This window comes from Vulpes lagopus, chromosome 7, assembly GCF_018345385.1.
Source record: "Vulpes lagopus strain Blue_001 chromosome 7, ASM1834538v1, whole genome shotgun sequence".
Taxonomy (NCBI): Eukaryota; Metazoa; Chordata; class Mammalia; order Carnivora; family Canidae; genus Vulpes; species Vulpes lagopus.
The window spans coordinates 79,206,932-79,228,031 of NC_054830.1; the positions used below are offsets into that span (position 1 = coordinate 79,206,932).

The 21,100-nt window shown below is 36.2% G+C and overlaps 1 protein-coding gene across 3 annotated transcripts in view; it reads right to left on the bottom strand.

The window, feature by feature from the left end:
• ZCCHC7 (zinc finger CCHC-type containing 7) overlaps positions 1-21,100 on the bottom strand; it is a 249,465-nt gene that overhangs the window by 33,189 nt on the left and 195,176 nt on the right. For all 3 annotated transcript variants that reach the window (XM_041760890.1, XM_041760891.1, XM_041760892.1), the window contains exons 3-5: positions 20,137-20,180; positions 18,790-18,915; positions 17,666-17,836 (exon numbers count right to left, since the gene is read on the bottom strand). In XM_041760890.1, coding sequence (XP_041616824.1) covers positions 17,666-17,836; positions 18,790-18,915; positions 20,137-20,180 — 341 coding nt within the window. The remainder of the gene's footprint in view (positions 1-17,665; positions 17,837-18,789; positions 18,916-20,136; positions 20,181-21,100) is intronic.

Here is a 21,100-nt window from a genome sequence, read left to right on the forward strand (position 1 = left end):
TCTCCCTCTGCCTCTGTCTCTGCCTCTCTCTCTCATGAATAAATAAATAAAATCTTTAAAAAAAATAACAAATAGGTAGTAGAAGAAATCATTTTTTAAAAAAAGATTTTATTTATTCATTCATGAGAGAGAGAGAGAGAGAGAGAGAGAGAGAGGCAGAGACAGAAGCAGAGGGAGAAGCAGGCTCCATGCGTAGCCCGATGCGGCACTCGATCCCGGGACTGCGGGATCACACCCTGAGCCAAAGGCAGATGCTCAACCGCTGAGCCATCCAGGAGTCCCTAGAACAAATCATTTTATTACTACTGAAAGTAATCCAGATTCATCTTAACCAACTATATTAAACTCCTTTTATTTGTAATTATTCCCTGATATCCAGTTCTACTTCTCCAATTCTCAAGGGATTCCCTGGGAAAATTTCCTTTTCATTTTGTCCCAAAAATCTTACAGTATACAGGATATCCCAGGCATATAGTAATCATCTTTAGTTCCAAAGCTGTGCTGGTACTATGGTAGCTTTAGTCTAAAAACTTGTCCTTTTCTTAAAAAAAAAAAAAAAGAATGACATTAAATGTTATAAAAGGAATACATATTCATTATAAAGACAGAAAATACAGATAAACAAAAATTAAGTTACCTGTAATACTACCACCTGAGATTACTATTGCAAACATTTCAGAATATTTTATTCTACATTTTTTCTATATATAAACAATAAACAATTGAAAAACAAAATTTAAAAAACAATACCATTTGCTACAGTTCTAAGAAAAATGAAGTACTTAGTATAAATCTAAATATGCAGAGAATGTATATAATGATAATTACAAAACTCTGATAAGCGAATCTGAAGAGCTAAATAAATGGAACACACATACTATGTTCATGGATGGAAGACTCAAAATATTAGAGTCCATTCTCTCCACAGTAATCAAGTTCATTGATCAGTTCATTGGTATTGAACACAATACCAATCAATGTCCTATCAAGATTTTTTTGGATTTACATAAGACTTATTCTAAAGCACACCTGGAACAGGAAAGGAACTAGAATAGTTAAACTAATTTTATAAAATAATAACAAGGTTTAAGAAATCATGTTATCTGATTTTTTAAAAAAGATTTTATTTATTTATTCATGATAGACATAGAGAGAGAGAGAGAGGCAGAGACACAGGCAGAGGGAGAAGCAGGCTCCATACTGGGAGCCTGACGTGGGACTCGATCCGGGGACTCCAGGATCGCGCCCTGGGCTGAGGGCAGGCGCTAAACTGCTGAGCCACCCAGGGATCCGTGTTATCTGATTTTAACACTTAATATAAAGCCATAAATAATCAGGACAGTGTGATACTGATGAGAGGAATAGATACTTAATGCAATAGAATAGACTCCAGAAATGAATCCACAGATATGGCCATTTAATCTTTGACAAAGAGGTAAAGCAACTCATTGGAGAAAGGAGTCTTTTCAATCAAGGTGATGAACAACTTATCATCCATACACAAAAAAATGAACCAACTTCACACTTTATAGAGAAACGAACTCAAAATGGATCACAGATCTGAATACAAAACATAAAACAATAAACATTTTGGAAAAATACACATTAGTCTTTGTAAACTGCAGTTAGATAAAGAGTGTTTAGGGACGCCTGAGTGGCTTCGTGGTTGGGTGTCTGCCTTCGGCTTAGGGTGTGATCCCAGGCTCCTGGGATTGAGTCCTGCATCAGGCTCCCTGCAAGGAGCCTGCTTCTCCCTCTGCCTATGTCTGTGCCTCTCTCACTGTGTCTCTCATGAATAAATAAATAAAATCTTAAAAAAAAAAAAAAAAAAAGAGGGCAGCCCCGGTGGCGCAGCGGTTTAGTGCCACCTGCAGCCCAGGGTGTGATCCTGGAGACCATGGATCAAGTCCCACATCAGGCTCCTTGCATGGAGTCTGCTTCTCCCTCTGCCTGTGTCTCTGCCCCTCTCTCTCTCTCTCTCTCTCTCTCTGTGTTTCTCATGAGTAAATAAATAAATAAATCTTTAAAAAAGAAAGAAAGAAAGAAAATAAACACCATAATTAAAAACTAGGAAAGGATCTGGACACTTAACCAAAAAGAACATAAGGATAGCAAATAAGCACATGAAAAGATATTCAACGTTTTTAGCCATTAGGCAAATGCAAACTAAACAGGACAGATACTACACAACTATTAGAATGTCTAAAATAAAAAATACCGACAATATCAAATGCTGATGAGGATACAGAACAATTGGACTTCTCACTTTGCTGGCAGGAATGCAAAATGGTTCAGCCGCTCTGGACAACAATATGGCAGCTTCTTATAAAGTTAAACATACATAGAACCAGCAATCTCCACCTAGAAATTTACCTTAAAGAAACGAAAACTATGTTCACACATAAACTATAAACAAATATTCATAGCAGCCTTGTTTGTAATAGTCAGCAACTATAAACAACTCAAATGTTCTTCAATGGATAAATGGATAAACAAACTGTAATACATCCATACAATGGTATGCTACAAAGGAATACACTACATGGAACAACACAGATGAAACCTCCTAGATATCATATAAGTGGAAGAAGCTGGTAAAGCTTCTTTGAGCTTTGTAAAGCTCAAAACTTTACAATGGTATGACTTCATTTACATGAATGAAATACCATTTTACTCTTGAGAAAACAAACGATAGTAATGGAGAATGAATTAATGGTTGCCACAAGCTTTGGATGAAGGAAGGGTGTGACTATACAGAGATAGCATGAAGGAGTTTTTTTGGGGTGATTAAACTGTTCTGTATTCTGATTATGGTGGGGTTTATGTGAATCTATTCCTTTTTTTTTTAAAGATTTTATTTATTTATTCATGAAAGACAGAGAGAGAGAGAGGCAGAGACACAGGCAGAGGGAGAAGCAGGCTCCATGCAGGGGGCCCAATGTGGGACTCGATCCTGGGTCTGCAGGATCAGGCCTGGGAGCTGAAGGCAGTGCTAAACTGCTGAGCCACCCAGGCTGCCCAGGTTTATGTGAATCTATACATATTCATATAACTGAACACCAAAAGAAAAAAAGTCAATTTTACTATTAAAGAAAGGAGAATGAGGTGCCAGGCTGGCTCAGTCAATAGAGTATGTGTCTCTTGATCTTGGGATTCTAAATTTGAGCCCCATGTTGGGTGTAGAGATTAAAAATATAATCTTAGGGATCCCTGGGTGGCGCAGCGGTTTGGCGCCTGCCTTTGGCCCAGGGCGCGATCCTGGAGACCCGGGATCGAATCCCACGTCGGGCTCCCGGTGCATGGAGCCTGCTTCTCCCTCCGCCTGTGTCTCTGCCTCTCTCTCTCTCTCTGTGACTATCATAAAATAAATAAAAAAAAAATTAAAAAAAAAAAAAAAGTTTAAAAAAAAAATATATATAATCTTAAAAAAAAGAACGAATATAGGCTAGATTGGTTACTGACGATACCATTTCTAAAATGTTTATAAGCAGTAATAGAATATTGCACATTAAATATCAAGGTAAAAAATAATAAAACGAGGGGATCCCTGGGTGGCTCAGCAGTTTAGCGCCTGCCTTCGGCCCAGGGCATGATCCTGGAGTCTCAGGATCCAGTCCCACGTCGGGCTCCCTGCATGGAGCTTGCTTCTCCCTCTGCTTTTGTCTCTGCCTCTCACTCTCTCTGTGCCTCTCATGAATAAATAAATAAAATCTTTTTAAAAAAATTATAAAATGAATATATGTGCACTATAAAAATATAAGGAATAGTGGGGTACCTGGGTGGCACACTTAATTGAGCATCCAACTCTTGATTTTGGCTCAGGTCGTGATCTTAGGGTCAAGAGATTGAGGTGTCTACTTGCAAATTTTTTTCCCCTCTCCTTCTGCCTCTCCCCACCATGCTTTCTCTCACTCTCTCTAAAGTAAATAAATAAAAACCTTTAAAAAATATATTTATATATAAAGAAATTTAAAAAACCTATAATTCTTGACATAGTTATAGTAAACATTTTGGAATTTTTTTTAAAAGATTTTATTTATTTTTTCATGAGAGACACACAGGAGAGGCAGAGACATAGTCAGAAGGAGAAGTAGACTTCTCGCAGAAAGCCCAATGCAGGACTCAATCCTCGGACCCTGGGATCACGCCCTGAGCTGAAGGCAGATGCTCAATTGCTGAGCCACCCAGGTGTCCCTAGAATATTTCATTCCAAATTTTTTTCCTTGCAAATCTATATATATAAATATGTGTATTTATAAGGAAATAGGATTATATTGCATATACTGTTTTGTAATTTATGCATTTCACTTAATGTACGAGTAACTTTGATTTCAATATTAATTTTTATATCATTTAAAAAATTTTAAAAAGTGTTATTTTATTATTTATATTAGAGGGAGGGGGAGGGCAGAAGGAGACGGGAAAAAAAGTAGACTGTGTTGAGTGTGGAGCCGGATGTGAGTTCAGTCTCACGACCCTGAGATCTGAAAACCAAGAGTCCGAAACCAAGAGTCCAATGCTTAACCAACTGTGCCACCCAGGTGCCCCTTACATTGTTTTTTAAATAGCTGAAGAGTATTCCATTATATGGGATGTACTGTTAAGTTGCTTAAGTGAGCTAGGATGTTAAATTTGGGGGTTGCTTCTAATTATCTTTATTATAAACAATTCTGAGATGAATATTTTTATAGATGTACCTTTGAAAACATCCATCACTGAACTCCAGAAAGGTGATTCAAATGTACATCCGTGTCTAGCACAACTTCTCTAACATTATTCTAAAACATTTTCTTTCTATTTGTAAGAGCTTTTTCTATATTATAACTATCCTATCATGTATTTTATAAAAGCCTTTCCCAAGTTGTGGTCTGTCATTTAATTTCATTAATGGTCTCTTTGGATGGACATTTTTTTAAAAGTTACATCTATTCTCCCTTTTCTTTTATGGTCTCTGACATTGGCGTCTTTGTTTTCTAATAAGAGCACTTAATCCATTTATTTATTGTGATAATTGATATGTCTGGTCCTATTTTATCCTCATACTTGTGTTTTTATGCATTCTTGCTGCTTCCATTTTTTCCTATCACTTGATATTTTTCTTTTACCTCATTTTAAATTAGTAATCTAAAATTTATATGGCTTATTTTTCTTCTTGTAATTAAAACAAGCTTCATTTTATTGCAATTATCTATGATCTACCATATAGCTTTCAAATTACATTTTTGAAAGAATTTTTTCTAATATTAATAAGTTTAAAAACAGATCAGTAGGAAATATTCATACATGTACATTATGCTTCCTAGTTTCAGTGTTCATTGCTGCTAATTTTATTCTGATTTTTTCATTAAATTCATAAATGAACAACAGCTTGGCCATGTCATCTATTTTTCTCAGAATGCTCTACCCTCTAGGGATTGCTCTACTGCCTTCTGGCATTTAGTATTGCACAGGAGAAGTTTGATGCAAGCTTGATGTTGTGTGTGTGTGTGTGTGTGTGTGTGTGTGTGTGTGTTTCCTGTCTGGATGTCTGTGTGATTTTCGTTTGTATGACATTAAGACATTTCACTAGCATATGTCTAGCTGTGGGATTTTTTTCTCTCACATATTGGGTGCATGCTCTCTTAATCAGAATTTTTGTTCATTTTGCTTTGGATCACTTCTTCTCTACTCACAATGTGAAAACTGAATTGGGATTTTCTCAATTTTCCTCCTATTTCTTATAATGAGTTTATTTCATTTGGGGTCATGTCTGATTCATTTTTTAATCTACCAGTTCCTTCATATATGCCTTAAGTTTTTTCTATCAGCTCATCCTAAAATTTTTTTTTTTAAAAAAAGAGAGACATGTCAATCTGGCTAGTATTGGGTACTGAGGTGGTATCTGCCAAGGACTGTATAGGTCTCTGATAAACCACTCATGGAAAAATTTAGTTTTCTCAGAGGTCTGGCTTGTGAGGAATAGGGAGGGAGTTTTAATTATAAAGGTCTGCAAAGTATGGATGGTTTATCCCAATGAAAACTGTTATCTACTTCATTAAAAGACCATTCCGATTGTCCCAGATTCTTATAAATGTAAGGCTGTACAACATGGCAAGATCACACTTGTTATTAAGTTGAAATCTTACAGAAATCATGATCTTTTTGTAAACAAAGGAAACAATACAATAAAAAGACAAAGGCAAAGCTAATGGCATGTCTCCTAGCCCTCTTCCAATCCATTATCCAGATCCTGATAATGGATCTAATGTTAAAAATCTAATGTTAGTAGCCTACCAGCTTGCTACGCATTCTTCTATCTCTTTTGTTAATAAATGAATATATTATATATATATACACACATATGTATTTTGTTCATAAATATACATACATACATATATGTATGTATATATACGCACAAGCACAAAGCTCATTTTTTAAAAAATATTTTGTTATTTTTTTTAAAAAGATTTTATTTATTTATTCATGAGAGACACAGAGAGAGAGGCAGACCCATAGGCAGAGAGAGAAGCAGGCTCCCCATGGGGAGCCCAATGCAGGACTTGATCCAAGTACCTCAGGATCACAACCTGAGCCAAAGGCAGATGCCCAACCACTGAGCCACCCAGGTGCCCTATTTGTTATTATTATTTTTAAGTAATTGCTACACTCAATGTGGGGCTTGAACTCACGGCCCCAAGACCAAGAGTCATGTACTCCACCAACCAAGCCATCCAGGTGCCACTCATTTTGTTTTTTACTGAAATAGAATCATTCTACAGACATCTGTAAATTTTCAAGAGGAAACAGGTGTACCTTTTAAATGGAATACCTAAGTAATTTAATTAGTACAAAATTGAAGAAAACAGTGCTGTCTTTAAGATGAGTAAACTGGCAAAGAGATGTCCATAATTAAGTCCTTGAATACTTTAACAGGTTGAAAATCATTCTTAGTTGCTGTATTTTCCTTCACTATGGACAATTTGAGGGAGATTATTAGAATTCAGAAAACTGTATGAGGGGCGCCTGGGTGACTGAGTTGTTAGTTAAGCATCTGACTTTGACTCAGGTTGTGATCTTGGGGTCCAGTCCTGGTATTGAGCTCCAAGTCAGGCTCCATGTTCAGAGCGGAGAGTCCACTTCTCTCTCTCCCTCTCCCCGCCTCCCCCGCCCCCAGCTCATGTGTGGCCTTTCTCTCTCTCAGATAAATAAATTAAAAAAAAAAAAAAAGAAAGAAAGAGAAAGAAAACTATGAGATTTATATAGTCCAGGGAAGGTGACCTTAGTCTGTAATGCTTGGTAAATAAAACTTTTAGCCTTCTGGGTGTTAATGAGAATCTAATTTCCTCAATTTCATTCCCCAAATTCATAACTTAGATAACTATGTCCCAGCCTTTGTCCTCCTATTGGACCTAACAGTCAAATTCAAGTCCAACTTTATATGGGCTTTTATAACTTGGACTGAAAATTAAAAAAAAAAAAAAAAAAAAAGAAAAAGAAAAAGAAAGAAAGAAAGAAAAAGAAAAAAAGAAAAGGTGAGGGGTATAATGAGTTTTAAATTGAATACACTTCCCAGTGGTCTGCTTTTGCATTTCTCAAAGACTCATGTCTTCCCAATGTGACTGCACTGAAAAGTTCATACCTAAGTCCCATAAAAATCTCAATGAAAAACTAAAGTTTATTTATTTCTTTAATTTTTAGGGCTGTTAATTTTGGTAGACTATAAGGAGACAATCCTTCCCCTGTTTTGGTGGAAGTCAGGGATCTGGAGAAAGGGAACTGTCTTTATCCTCCACAGTTATTCTTATAATTTTTATAAAGAAAATGTAAACCTGCTCTCAGTCTGCTAGGTCTACTGAAAGTGACTAGTGTTAAGTAATGAAGCATATGCTACAGGGAGAGTTGCAGAAACTGGGGGAAATTGTATAGGTTAGTCACAGATGACTTGAAAGGATACCATTTAGTACAATTTCAAAATAAGGACTGGTTCTCCTTCAAACTATAACCATGTTAAATTACACACCTTCAGTTAAAACCTTCTACCCTCTAAGGTTATTTCTATATATATATATTTTCTTAGTAACTATATATATAAAACCATGAAAAGTTTCAGATATTCATTTATTAGGTGGTTTGGGAACAGTTCCAATGAATTATTAATTACTAATTCCAGGATTTACTCCCTGAACAATGAACACATATGAATTTTCACTAACATTATCATGAGTTTTGCATATACCAATCAAGAGGATAAGAGACCTCCAAGCACAGAATCTACTTAACTTCCTTGGGGGTATTCTGGTCTCTCAGGTAAATAAGCATTTTATAAGCCTATTCAACAATTATTTTTTATTAAGCAAATCAATCAATCCTAGTCATGACCCATTGGTCTAATGTTATGTTTAAACAACATGAAAATGCTATAAAAGAGAAATAAAGTATTCTAACCCAAGTCATATTTTTTCTTTATATTCAAGTTATAATATTAAGGTGTCAGCAGAACTACATACTTATGTGAACATTCATACCAATCTATTACAATGATATACTTTTTGTCTTGACATCAGTTAAGTTTGGCAGGAAAATTAGTTTATGATTATTTGAATTGTAAAAGATTATCAGAATTTTAGTTTTATTTTTCCTTTCCTTGAATCTTTTTAAGGCACTGAAAAAGATGATATATTTCATCACAAAGTGATAGATGAGAATTTTTCCATATGAAAGCTGAGGGTTGATAAACCAAAAACACAAGACTGCATCAATACTTATAATAGTAATTTCAAATGAAGACATTGAAGAAAATACTAAAGAAAGTCGAATGGCTTCTTAACGTAGTGGGAGGGAAAATAAGAAAAAGGATTTCCTTTGCCTTACATATCTCATTTTATTTTATGCATACTATAGGTATTACAGCTTTTGGAAAACTTGTTGAAACTTGATTTAAATATTATTGAGAGATGCCTAACTCTTAATGAGTCAAGCTGAGAATTTCCAAGCCTGTACATCAATGTGCAGGATCTGACAACTTTCACAACATGACTGAATGGTAGGTAGGTAAGTGGGGTCTGTTGCCCCTAATTCACTAATTTGCTTATTCAATAACCTTGCTGAGCTCCTATATGGATGAAGCACTCCACCAGAATCTGGAGATACATCATTGAACATATCTGAAAACAGACACAGAGTTTACATTCTAAATAGGCGAGCCAGAAAAATACACAGAGTGTATGATACAAGCGTTACAGAGGAAAACAAGGCACAGGGAATGTTGGAGGTACTATTTTAATTAAGGTGGTCAGGGAAGGCCTGTCCACAAAGGAGATATTTGTGTAAAGGTATGAAGGAGATGAGTCATTGTGAATACCTGGATACCTAGCACAGAGAACAGCAGGTAGGGGCAAGAATATATTTGGTCTTTTAAGGAAAAGCAACAAGACCAGGTAGAGTAAGCAAAGGATTACTATAGGAAATGTGGTCAAGAAGCTAGATCACATATGGCCTCATTGGTGATTACTCTGGGAGAGACTCAAAGTCATATTTAAGGTTTTTGGATAGAGGATTGATATAATCTGAGTTATGTTTTAAAAGGATTACTCTGGATACCTGGGCTGGCCAAGTCAGTAGAGCATGCATGATCTTGGGGTTGTAAATTAAAGTCCCACATTGGATGCAGAGATTACTTAAAAATAAAATCTTTAGGGGTGCCTGGGTGGTTCAGTCAGTCAAGCATCTGACTCTTGGTTTTGGCACAGGTCATGATATCAGGGTTTGAGATTGAGCCCCAAGCTGCACTCTGCACTGGGCATGGAGCCTGCTTAAGATTCTCGCTCTCCTTCTTCCTCTGTCCTTCCTCCCCAACTTTTCTAAAAATAAAATAAATAAAATCAAATCTAAATAAATAAATAAATAAATAGATAAATAGGATTACTCTAACCAACTATGAAAATTGAATATAAAGGGACAAGGAGGCAGGGAACCACTCCAGGAAGCTATTAGAATAATCCAGGCAGTAGACGCTCACTTATGCTTATGCTAGGGGGATAGCGGTAGAAATGAAAAGTGGTCAAATTCTGTGAATCATTCTTTCCAGGGTTAAAGCAATGCATTAAATTATGATATAATAGAAAAGTGGCTCTCCATGAGTGGAAGAGATAGTTCAAGGAGAAATAGTTCAAGAATGGCTCCAAAAAGGAGAAACAGTCCAAGAATGGCTATAGATGTCCTTCCTCAATCTGCCTTGTCTTTGAATATAAGAGCAGGAAGGCAAGCATATAAGTGCTCAGAAGATACTGACCTGTGTGTATGTTTCAAGCCATATGATCACAGGAAAATTCCCTTAGCCTGGATCAAGGGTTCCTATGGCATTACTTTAGAGTTGATATTTCCAGAAACAAGTGACATGTTTTTATAGGCACATTTTCTTGGCTCCCTCCTATGGTGTAAGTCTTTTTTTTTTTTTTTTAATTTATTCATGAGAGGCAGAGACATAGGCAGAGGGAGAAGCAGGTTCTTGATAGGGAGCCCGATGTGGGACTTGATCCCAGAACTCCAGGATCACGCCCTGAGCCAAAGGCAGATGCTCAACTGCTGAGCCACCAAGGCATCCCGGTCTAAGTCATTTTTTACACCTGTCAGATATCTATTACTTGCAAGTCACCAAGCTTAGTCTTTTGATATTCTCTCACTTAATTTTCACCATCCTGGTGTCCTTTCCATCACATCACTTTTATGCTGTTCTTTCACATGTCTACCTTTCTTATACTCTGAGCTACTTGAAGGCAGGGACCATGACTTATTCATCTTTATTTCTTTAGTACTTGGAATATTGCCTGGTATGTAGTAGGCAACCAGCAAATTTTTGATAAACAAATATAAAAAGTTTATTTGGGTGATTAAACGGTAGAAGTATTTTTGAATAAATGTACACCTAATCACTATTACACAAAACAAAATGAATTAAGGAAGTCTTTAATTCAAAAACTTGATTCAGTTATTCAGCTCAATAATTGTGTTTAATTTTTAAGAGATTTTATTTATTTATTCATGAGAGACACGAGGGGGAGGGCAGAGATATAGGCAGAGGGAGAAGTGGGTTCCTCACAGGGAGCCCGATGAGGGACTCGATCCTGGAGCCTGGGATCACACCCTGAGCTGAAGACAGATGCTCAACCGCTGAACCACCCAGGTGTCCCAATAATTGTGTTTCAATCAGTCTTATTTCTGGTCAGTAGTTATCTGAATAAAAGTAGGGAAAGGATAAGAGGAAAAAGGCATATGTATACCATTCTATGTTTCTTGGAGTTGACTAAAGATAAGATAAATGCCCTTTTCTTAAATAACTACCTGGATAAAAACTATATTCAATAACTGTTCACTTATTATATAAGCATGAAGTGATAACTACAAGACATTTGTACCAGATACTTTACATTTCCTACTGGAAATCCTCAATATTAAACTAACTTAAAAAACAAAAATCACATTGGGGCATCGGGTAGCCTAGTTTGTTGGGCAGCCAGCTCTTGATTTTGGCTCAGGTCACGATCTTGGGATCATAGGATTGAGCCCCACAGTGGGCTCTGTGCTCAGTGCAAAATCTGCTTGTCTCTCTTCCTGCTCTCTCCACTCCTCAAATAATTACATAAAATCTTATTTAAAAAAACCACCAAAATTAAACAGATACTAGTTTTCTATTTTATGTATATATTTCTTGAAGAAACATTTACTGATCACTGATGTCTGTGAAAGTCTACAGTTTATATTGAGTTCTCATTTTTATTTTTATTTTTTTTTATTTTTATTTATTTATTTATTTTTGAGTTCTCATTTTTAAAAGAAACTTTTGGGCTGCTAAAGTTTACTATGTTGCTGATACTTAAGAGAGCATGTTTTCACACCATCAAATGTTTAAAGAAGGGAATCAAGTGAAATATGTCCTACAAATTCTTTTTTCCCACTGCATTTAAAACTTACTGTGTCTCTGCCTCTCTCTCTCTCTCTGTGACTATCATAAATAAATAAAAAAAAAAAAAAAAAAAAAAACCTGACTTGAAGGAGTGACTCTAATGCTGAGCTTTCTACTAGTAGATGGTATTTGGTTTTTGTGCTTGATGATTAAATTAAAGGAGTTATTGCTAGGACTGGGAGAGAGAGGATTAAGCAAGAATTTGAAAAAAAAGTTGCTGAAGGAAGAAAATTTAGGAAGTTTGGATTTGTTATACCAAAAACTGATGAACTCAGTCATTATGCTTTAATGGAAAAGGGTGACAGCTCAAAAATCAGTAAAGACTGCTGAGACCAGGATCATCTCTTATTCTACATATAAGTATTGTTTTCTGGGGGAGCCTGGGTGGCTCAGTGGTTGAGCTTCTGCCTTTGGCTAAGGTCGTGATCCCGGGGTACTGGGACTGAGTCCCGCATCAGGCTCCCTGCAGGGAGCCTACTTCTCCCTCTGCCTATGTCTCTGCTTGTCTCTATGTGTCTCTCATGAATTAAAAAAAAAAAAAAAAAAAAAAAAAGTACGTTCTCTGGTACCACAGACATTGCTCTTTGGCTGAAAATCAACATTGTATGCTTCCCTGCTGATCCTCAGAGGTTGTTTAAAGGGCTGAAAACTTAAACCATTACTTCTTTTTATTTGGAAAAAAAAATTTTTTTTAAAGATTTTATTTATTTATTCATGAGAAATGCACAGAGAGAGAGGCAGAGACACAGGCAGAGGGAGAAGTAGGCTCCCTCAGGGAGCCCAGTGTGGGACTCGATCCTGGGACTCTAGGATCATGCCCTGTGCCAAAGGCAGAGGCTCAGCCACTGAGCCACTCAGGCATTCATGGAAAATTTTTTCATCTGTTTTATAAATATTGAGATTTTAAATATAATATCTGCATGCTTAAGATAGAAATTTGAGGGATCTTTGGAGCAGGAGTTAAACTGACAACTCCTAGAATGTTAGCAGGTGAGTTTCCTCCATGTACATTTATGAAGCATAGCATCACTTTAACTTTGAGACCTTGGGGAAAGCTTAACCTTACAGTGTTTAAGTTTTCGTCTTCTTTTTAAAATTTATTTATTTGAGAGAGAGAGCATTAGTAGAAGGGGCAGGAGGAGAGGAAGATAGAATTTCAAGCAAACTCTGCACTGAGTGTGGAACCAGACACAAGGCTCATCTTATAATCTGAGCTGAAACCATGAGTGGGATGCTTAATCGATTGTGCTCCCATTGTAAAATGGAAGCATTAAACAGTATCTATCTTGTAGAGTAGTTGTGATGATTACATAAATGACACAATCACAAATATCTACAGAGCACCTATTATGTGCTGAGAATACAACAGTGAACAAAGTACTCCCCCTTCCCTAGTTAGTAATGCATTTAGCACAGTGCTTAAACCACTGTAATTAATTATAGTTATTATTATCTTGGAAATGTCGGATATATCTTACAGAATGAGATTATGTGTGTAAGACATGTTCACACATTTTAAAATTTTCTGTATATTTAAGGGGTGCCTGCGTGGCTCAGTCGGTTGAGCATCCAACTTCTAATTTTGGCTCAGGTCTTGATCTCAGGGGTCATAAGAAAGACTGAGCCCCGCCCCCCCCCCCCCCCCCCCCCAAAGACTGAGCCTATGTTTGGCTTCACGCTGAGCAGGAAATCTGCTTCTTTTCTTCTCCTTCCTGTATGTGCTCTCTCTGAAATAAATAAATAAATAAATCTTTTAAAAAAATTTAAAAATAAAGTTTTCTGTATGTTTAAAAATTGTTGACAAGAGGAGAATCTGTGGCACTCAGAATTGGGATTCTTTCCATACTGCAGATTCTCTTTCCTTTGGAAGTTATCATTGATACAGGTTAACTTTAGCAGGCCTTGAGCCATCTTTCTATCCTTTACATTATAAAACTCTGGAATTTTAACCAAATTACTATTATGCAGTAGTTAACATATGAAGCATTTTCCAAGCAGGGTTCAGGAAAAGTCATTACAGCACAAATATGAATATGACTCATCAGTTTTTGTAACAGATTCTCTTTGTACATATAACTGGTACTCTGGCATTACAGAGATCAGTGGTGTGGCTACAGGGATGTATAAAGTAAAAATGGAAGTGTCTTAATCTCTTTAACTGATAAGAAGGTAGGGTACCTATAATAACCCAGGGCTTCAGAAATCCTCTGTGAGGGATCCCTGGGTGGCGCAGCGGTTTAGCGCCTGCCTTTGGCCCAGGGCGCGATCCTGGAGACCCGGGATCGAATCCCACGTCGGGCTCCCGGTGCATGGAGCCTGCTTCTCCCTCTGCCTATGTGTCTCTGCCCCTCTCTCTCTCTCTCTCTCTCTCTCTCTCTCTCTGTGACTATCACAAATAAATAAAAATTTAAAAAAAAAAAAAAAAAAAAAAAAAGAAATCCTCTGTGAATGAGCAGCGAGTCCAGCAGGTGGGAAGATGAAAATGACAAAGAAGGGAAGACAGTACTGTCTGAGGGTATGGGCCTTAAATAAACCTGAATCATCCACATAAAGAGGGAGGAGTAATGTCTTAGAGGCAGCCATAGAGGGCAAGAAAGACTTTCGTCCTAATCAATCTAATTCTGGTACGTAGGTCAGAAAAGAGTGGGCAGCAAGCATTTGAGAGGGTTGCAGGGAAAACAATATTTTCTGTGGAGGGCCAGGTTTTGAGACAAATTTAAAGCATGTACGGGACTGGATGAATTGTTCCAGCAACCTGAGGCCAGAAGGATTCTGCTTGTAAGTGAATTCTCATGAAGCACTTCTGGGATGGTGGAAGGACTATAAGCTTCTTCAGATGGGGTCAGTGAAGTCCAGGTTTGATTGAGCTCCAAGAGAATCCTATACATGGTGGGTAGACTAGAAAAAGATCAATTATTGTCCAGAGCCTTCACCATGTAATTACAAAAAAAAAACCAAAAAACAAAAAAAAAACCCAAAAAAAACAAAAAACTCCCCAACACCCAACAGTTAGATCTTGGCAGATTTAGGGGAAAGGATGCTGCCTTCTCTGAAGTCGGCCACAGCCTAACACTATCTTAAAAACTTACATTCACTGAGGCTATTATTAATCCTCAAGGCCATTTTAGATAAAGAGTTTAGCATATATTCGAGGCCAAAATTAAGAAGTTAAGCAGAATGGACTACAGATTTAATTCAGAGCTGATTATATACCCTTTTACAAATTATTCTTAACTGTTCTGTACTACAGTTTCTTATTAAAAAAAAAGTGCTCATGATAATATCTGAGACCCTTCTGTTATCACAGGCAAATAAGACCATATTTGTAAGAGCTTTTCAGAAGAAAAGAGTAAAGAAATATGCTATTAAGTGTAACTGCCAAACTAGAAAATCTGCCTAAAAAATTATAATTGACAGTGTAATGCAGAGTACAGTACTATAAAACTAGGACAATTTAGGATTTTTATTTTTAAGACATAGTAAATATTAAGAATAAGTTTAAGCTACTTTAAAAAAAAGATTTTATTTATTTATTTGAGAGCTAGTGAGCAAGTTAGCGAGTGAGCGTGAGCAGGGGAAGGGGCAGAGGCAGAGAATCTGGAGCCCCATGTGGGGTTCAGTCTCACAACCCAAAGATCATGACCTGTGCTGACACCAAGAGTTGGATGCTTAACCAACTGAGCCACCCAGGTGCCCAATCTATTTTTTTTTTTTAAGATTTAATTATTTTACATAATCTCTACACCCAGCATAGGGCTTGAACACACAACCCCAAGATCAAGAGTCATAAGCTCTATGGACTGAGCCAGTCAGGCACCCCAGTTTAAGCTTCTTTGTAATGAAATAACAGCTTCTATCTCTTCATCTAATCTTGAGAGCCACATGTTAGCCAACATCACTAGTTGCCTAAGAAATACAATTAAAAACAGTAAGATATCATTTTCTCCTTACCTCATTGGCCAAAATTTTAAAAGATCAATCATAGGGTTGAGAGCATTCCTTTTTCTAAGATTTTTATTTATTTGAAAGAGAGCACACGCATAAGAGTATGCTTGAGCAGGAAGAGGGGCAGAGGAAGGGGGAGAAGAAGACTCCTTGCTGAGTAGGGAGACCAATGGGGCTAGCTAGATCCCAGGATCCTGAGACCATAACCTGAGCCAATGGTGGATGCTTAACTGAAGGCAGGCGCTTAATGGACTGAGCCACCCAGATGCCCTGTTGAGAGCACTCTTAAAAACATGTGGCAGGTGGATATATTGGTACCACCATTTATCTAGTTATTTAGTTATTTATTATTATTATTTTTTAAAGATTTTATTTTTAAGTAATCTCTACACTCAACATGGGGCTTGAACTTACAACTCCAAGATCAAGAGTTACATACTCTACTGACTGAGCCAGTCAGGCATCCCCATTGCTTTTAAAAGAGCAATCTGACAATATTTATCCAGATATAAATGTACATATCCTTTAATTACACAATCCCACTTGGAATCCAATTTACTGAAATAATCTTGCACATATCCTTATACAAATATATACTGTAGCACTGTTTGCTTAAAAAAATGGGTTTTAACTATAAATCTAGATATATTGGTAGAGAACTTGCTAGGTAAATTGGTATATCCATATGGTGGAATAAAAGTTAGCCATTGGACAGGTAGATCTTTATGAGTTAATGTAGAGATGCATTCATAAGGAATTAAAGCAGAAAAAAATCAGGTAGTAGGACAATGTACAGGATAGTGACCTTATTTTTATTGTTTAAAAAGACACTTTAGAAATTATAATCTAGAACTGATATATTTACATGAGAAACATATATACCAAACATTCATATTCTACTATGTTTTAATTTGAAATTCATCTCAATAGGAAGCTCTATCACTTTTTTAGACAAAAGGACATAGGTACACTCCAATATAAATAAAATTGAAAAATGTTTGTGTTTTGTATCATGCCTTTGGGAAGTACAAAGTAAAAGGAAAAGATTCTTACTTTTAAAAAAAAATACTAACTTCTATAGCCTTCTGGTCTTTGAGATCTTGACTAAACCCCATATGATACGGATGTCCAAAATAATGATGCACTAAAATTTAATGTGCTAAAAAAAATAATAATAAATAAAAAAATAAATAAAATAAAATTTAATGTGCTACACGTAACTGAATGTCTTCTAAATGACTTTTGTTTTTTTTTTTAAATCTAAAAAAAGAACTAAGATAAGCAGATCTAAAGTATTGGTGGTTTTGTCTTTCTTGTTTAAAACTATTACATCAGCAAGAACCATCAATAAGCAGCATGAAGCCAAGCTTCATATAGACCTTTTTTTTTTTCATATAGACCTTTGTATACAACTGCTAAGTCAGTACATATTTTCATCTAACTATACATGAATAGGTATAAATTTTACACATTATTTATTACATATCTCTTTTTTTTTTTTTTTTTTTTTTACATATCTCTTTTATTTCAACTTTACTTGGCAAGCACTTTAAGCAAAGGGGACAAGCATGGGTTTACAATATTTCTTGATGCTGCCTCCTGATGAACCATTTAGTAGGATCCCTATTAGAGTACTATTGGATGATCAGTAACCAAAGGGATATGGCTATCGCTACATATGGTAGAAAATAAACATTCCTTTAGGTAGGCTGCCCAATAGTTACAAATTGGCACATTGCCCCCAAAGCCCTACAAGTTAGTTATATGCAGGATACTCACATCAGCATAATGGCCTATCATATCACATCGGTCACATCGCTTTCTCCAGGATGATCTTTCAAGACATCTGTGAGTGGAAGACATAGGCAAAGAACAGCCTAAGCAAAAGCGGGCTGGGCAGGCATACTGGAGGTGTCCTCTCTCAGAGCAGAGACAGCAGGGGCGGACTTTCTAGGTTGCAAACAGAAAATCTCTTTAGCAAAATAGTTCGGTGTCAAATAGAAGATTAATTTTTTTCTGTAAAATTCCATAAAAAGTTATTTCTAATTGGAGACTCCAATGAAGGTCAAATCTTGAACATACCATAAAATCAAACAAAATGTCTGAAAGCAGAGCTTTAACACAAGCTATCTATATTCTGTGGTTGCCAAAAAGGCTTATTGTGCATGTACTATCAACTGGTGTCTATTTCTTATGCCTTGTCTTATAGGAACATTAAAAAAGCAGATTGTGTCTGAGAGAGAAAGTGGGATGAGAAGGTTCTGGAAGCTAAGTCATAGGAGGACCAGACACTGAAAGAGGCTGCTTTGCTGGAGGACCAAAGATATGGAGGAACCCTAAGAGCTGTCTTAAACATCTGAAAGACATTCATTTGGAAGAAGCTGTAGGTAAATGGAAGGAATGTTTCTTGATAATTCGTTATGTCTCAGAGAACATCCAAAGATTGATGTATCTGTTTAACATAATTTACAGCAATAAACATTTATAAATACTTAAAATGTTAACTTTCTAACATTTCTAAAATGAAAGATTTCTAACAATGAAAATCATCCTGCAGTGAAACAAGCTGTCTTATAAAGTAGAAGGTTGGGAAGTGAGAGGGTCTCAGGAATTGTCTAATTTAATCTCATTTTATAGACAAGAAAACAGAGGCACAAAGAGTAAAATGATTTGCCTAAGGTTGTGCACCTATCAATGGAAAAATCTAAAGTTGATTCCAGGTTTACTGGACTCTAACTTCACTGTTCCCTTTCTGCTACTATTTTAGGCTGTGACCTACCTGAAAATGTAAAGTGAAATTTACATATATAGTATGCAAGATTTGAATTCTAAGGTTACAAGGGTTCACCCTTAAGATTTTGATTTTTAACAATGTAGAAAGAAACATTATGTATTTCACATACTTGTGGAAGGGGGCAGTTTTTCGATAAATGGCCACATTTGTCACAATTTCTACAAGTAACATTTTTGTTGGCTGAGTAGTATCGGTGGGTCCATCTTCCAGATGATCTATTATTAACTATCTGAGCCTAAGGGGAAAAAAATCAATAATTAAAAAGAATACTTCACTCTGTTCATAAGAATTAACAATCATAGCCTGTTCAATCTAGAACCCAGCAACAAGAAACTTTGGTGTTCTTCAAAGACTTCAAAAACTTAAAAGGGGTTGCCATGAAGACAACTCTACTTCTTGTCTGTCTCTCCCCTGCCATTCTCTTAAACTTTCTCCATATGGTTCCATTTCTTTTGTATCTTTTTCTACTTATAGTTCAGGTCCAGTAGGGGCACCAATATGCATGATTTAGACATTCTGGTGGCATTCGGAGCAAAAGATATTGCTGGTTTCTATATCTGAATGTATACCATATTTTTCTGAATGAGAAGCTTGCTTCAATTTTTACTTAGGGGATTTTAAAAATGACTTTTTACTTTTATAGAGTTATAAAACCACATAATAACCAAATCCATTCTTTCTTTTGAACAACCCATGGTTACTACCTATAAATTGGCTTATAATTCCTAAGAGACATGAGATAATTTCCTTCCAATAGAGTACTTTTAAGATCTATCCTGCTTACAGTAACCCAATTCTAGCTCTCCCATATTCTAGGCAAAATCTAGTGTCTTGCAAAAGAATATTAGCAAAACATATCATATGGAATCCCTAAAGGAAAATATGTAAATGCCAACCATGCTTTTATTTTGTTTGGTAGAATTTCATCTTTGAAAAAGCTTTTCATCTTTTACTTGTTATTCAGCTAGATTGACAAGGTAAGCCCCAAGTAGACACAATCTAATTATCTTTTAAAACTTTTTTTTGAAAACCAAGTTGTAAAATTATTCTTTTCTTAACCATCTGTCACAATTAAGGCTAATAATTGACAAAGACAAACACCTGCCACATCCTAAATATAGACTAACCATTTCCTTACACTGAAGAAGCAGTTATTTCCGGTGTTGATTTTTGGTGTACTAGGCAATATAAGCTTACCATGGCAGAGAAGAAATAGAAGGGAAAGGGGACTAAATCATTATAGCAATTAACACACTGACAAAAATCAAAGCTGAACCACACTTCTGAAAAATTCAATTACCACATAGTGAAATCAAACTTTTTCTTACAACATACTTGGAGCACTGCTATCTCTAAAAAGTTTATTAAGTTATCATACTGAAGTGAAAGGAAACTTCAAATCAAAGGGAATTATTAATCTATTATTAATAACTTCAAAAAACAATTTTAATTTTACCTCTGCATCTTTGTCACTGATGAACCAACTTACACCATCTTCTCCTACAAAACAAATAAAATGTTACTCAAATCTTGACACCTTTAAAGTACTTATAGATTGATATTCAATTTGTCAGTACTGAAATTGGACCCCAAAGGTAAAGTGAGATATGTGAATACCTCAACCTCTTATCTTGGCTCCACTATTACTTGATTGGCTCTGAACAATTATTTAACCTCTCTTTTTTAAAAATTTTTATTTATTTATGATAGGCACACAGTGAGAGAAAGAGAGGCAGAGACACAGGCAGAGGGAGAAGCAGGCTCCATGCACCGGGAGCCCGACGTGGGATTCGATCCCGGATCTCCAGGATCGTGCCCTGGGCCAAAGGCAGGTGCTAAACCGCTGCAACACCCAGGGATCCCCTATTTAACCTCTCTCTTTTTTTTTTTTTTTAATTTAACCTCTCTTAACCTCAGTTTTCTTACCTATGAAATTCATGGGAATAATATTTGCTTCATCTAACTAAAAAATACTGTGACTCAAATGAGATATGTGAAAGTGCTTTGAAAATCATTAAGCTATAAACAAATATATAAAAAATCAGTTGAAGAAAACAAAAACCCAGTAACAGATGAAGAAATCTTATCTAAACTTCCTTATCTGACTAAAGCACAGCTTTATTAAAGTCAGCTGCACAGCACCCCCCTCCCCTACTGCAACCTAGTGTCTCTAGTCAGGGAAGTGACTGACTTTGGCTTCTAGGACATCCCCAAAACACCAAATTGTATAAGCCCACATCATCAAAATTTCCATCCTCTGAAGCTCTAAATATTTGTGTTTGTTTAAGTTGGTAAACAAACCTTTAATTCTGCCAACTGACTTGGGTTGCTCATTATTGAGCACTCCTGCGCCTTGTCTTTCCTCCTGTTAATCTCTCTATCACAGTTAGTTTGCTGGCCCTCACTGTTCAGACCCAAGA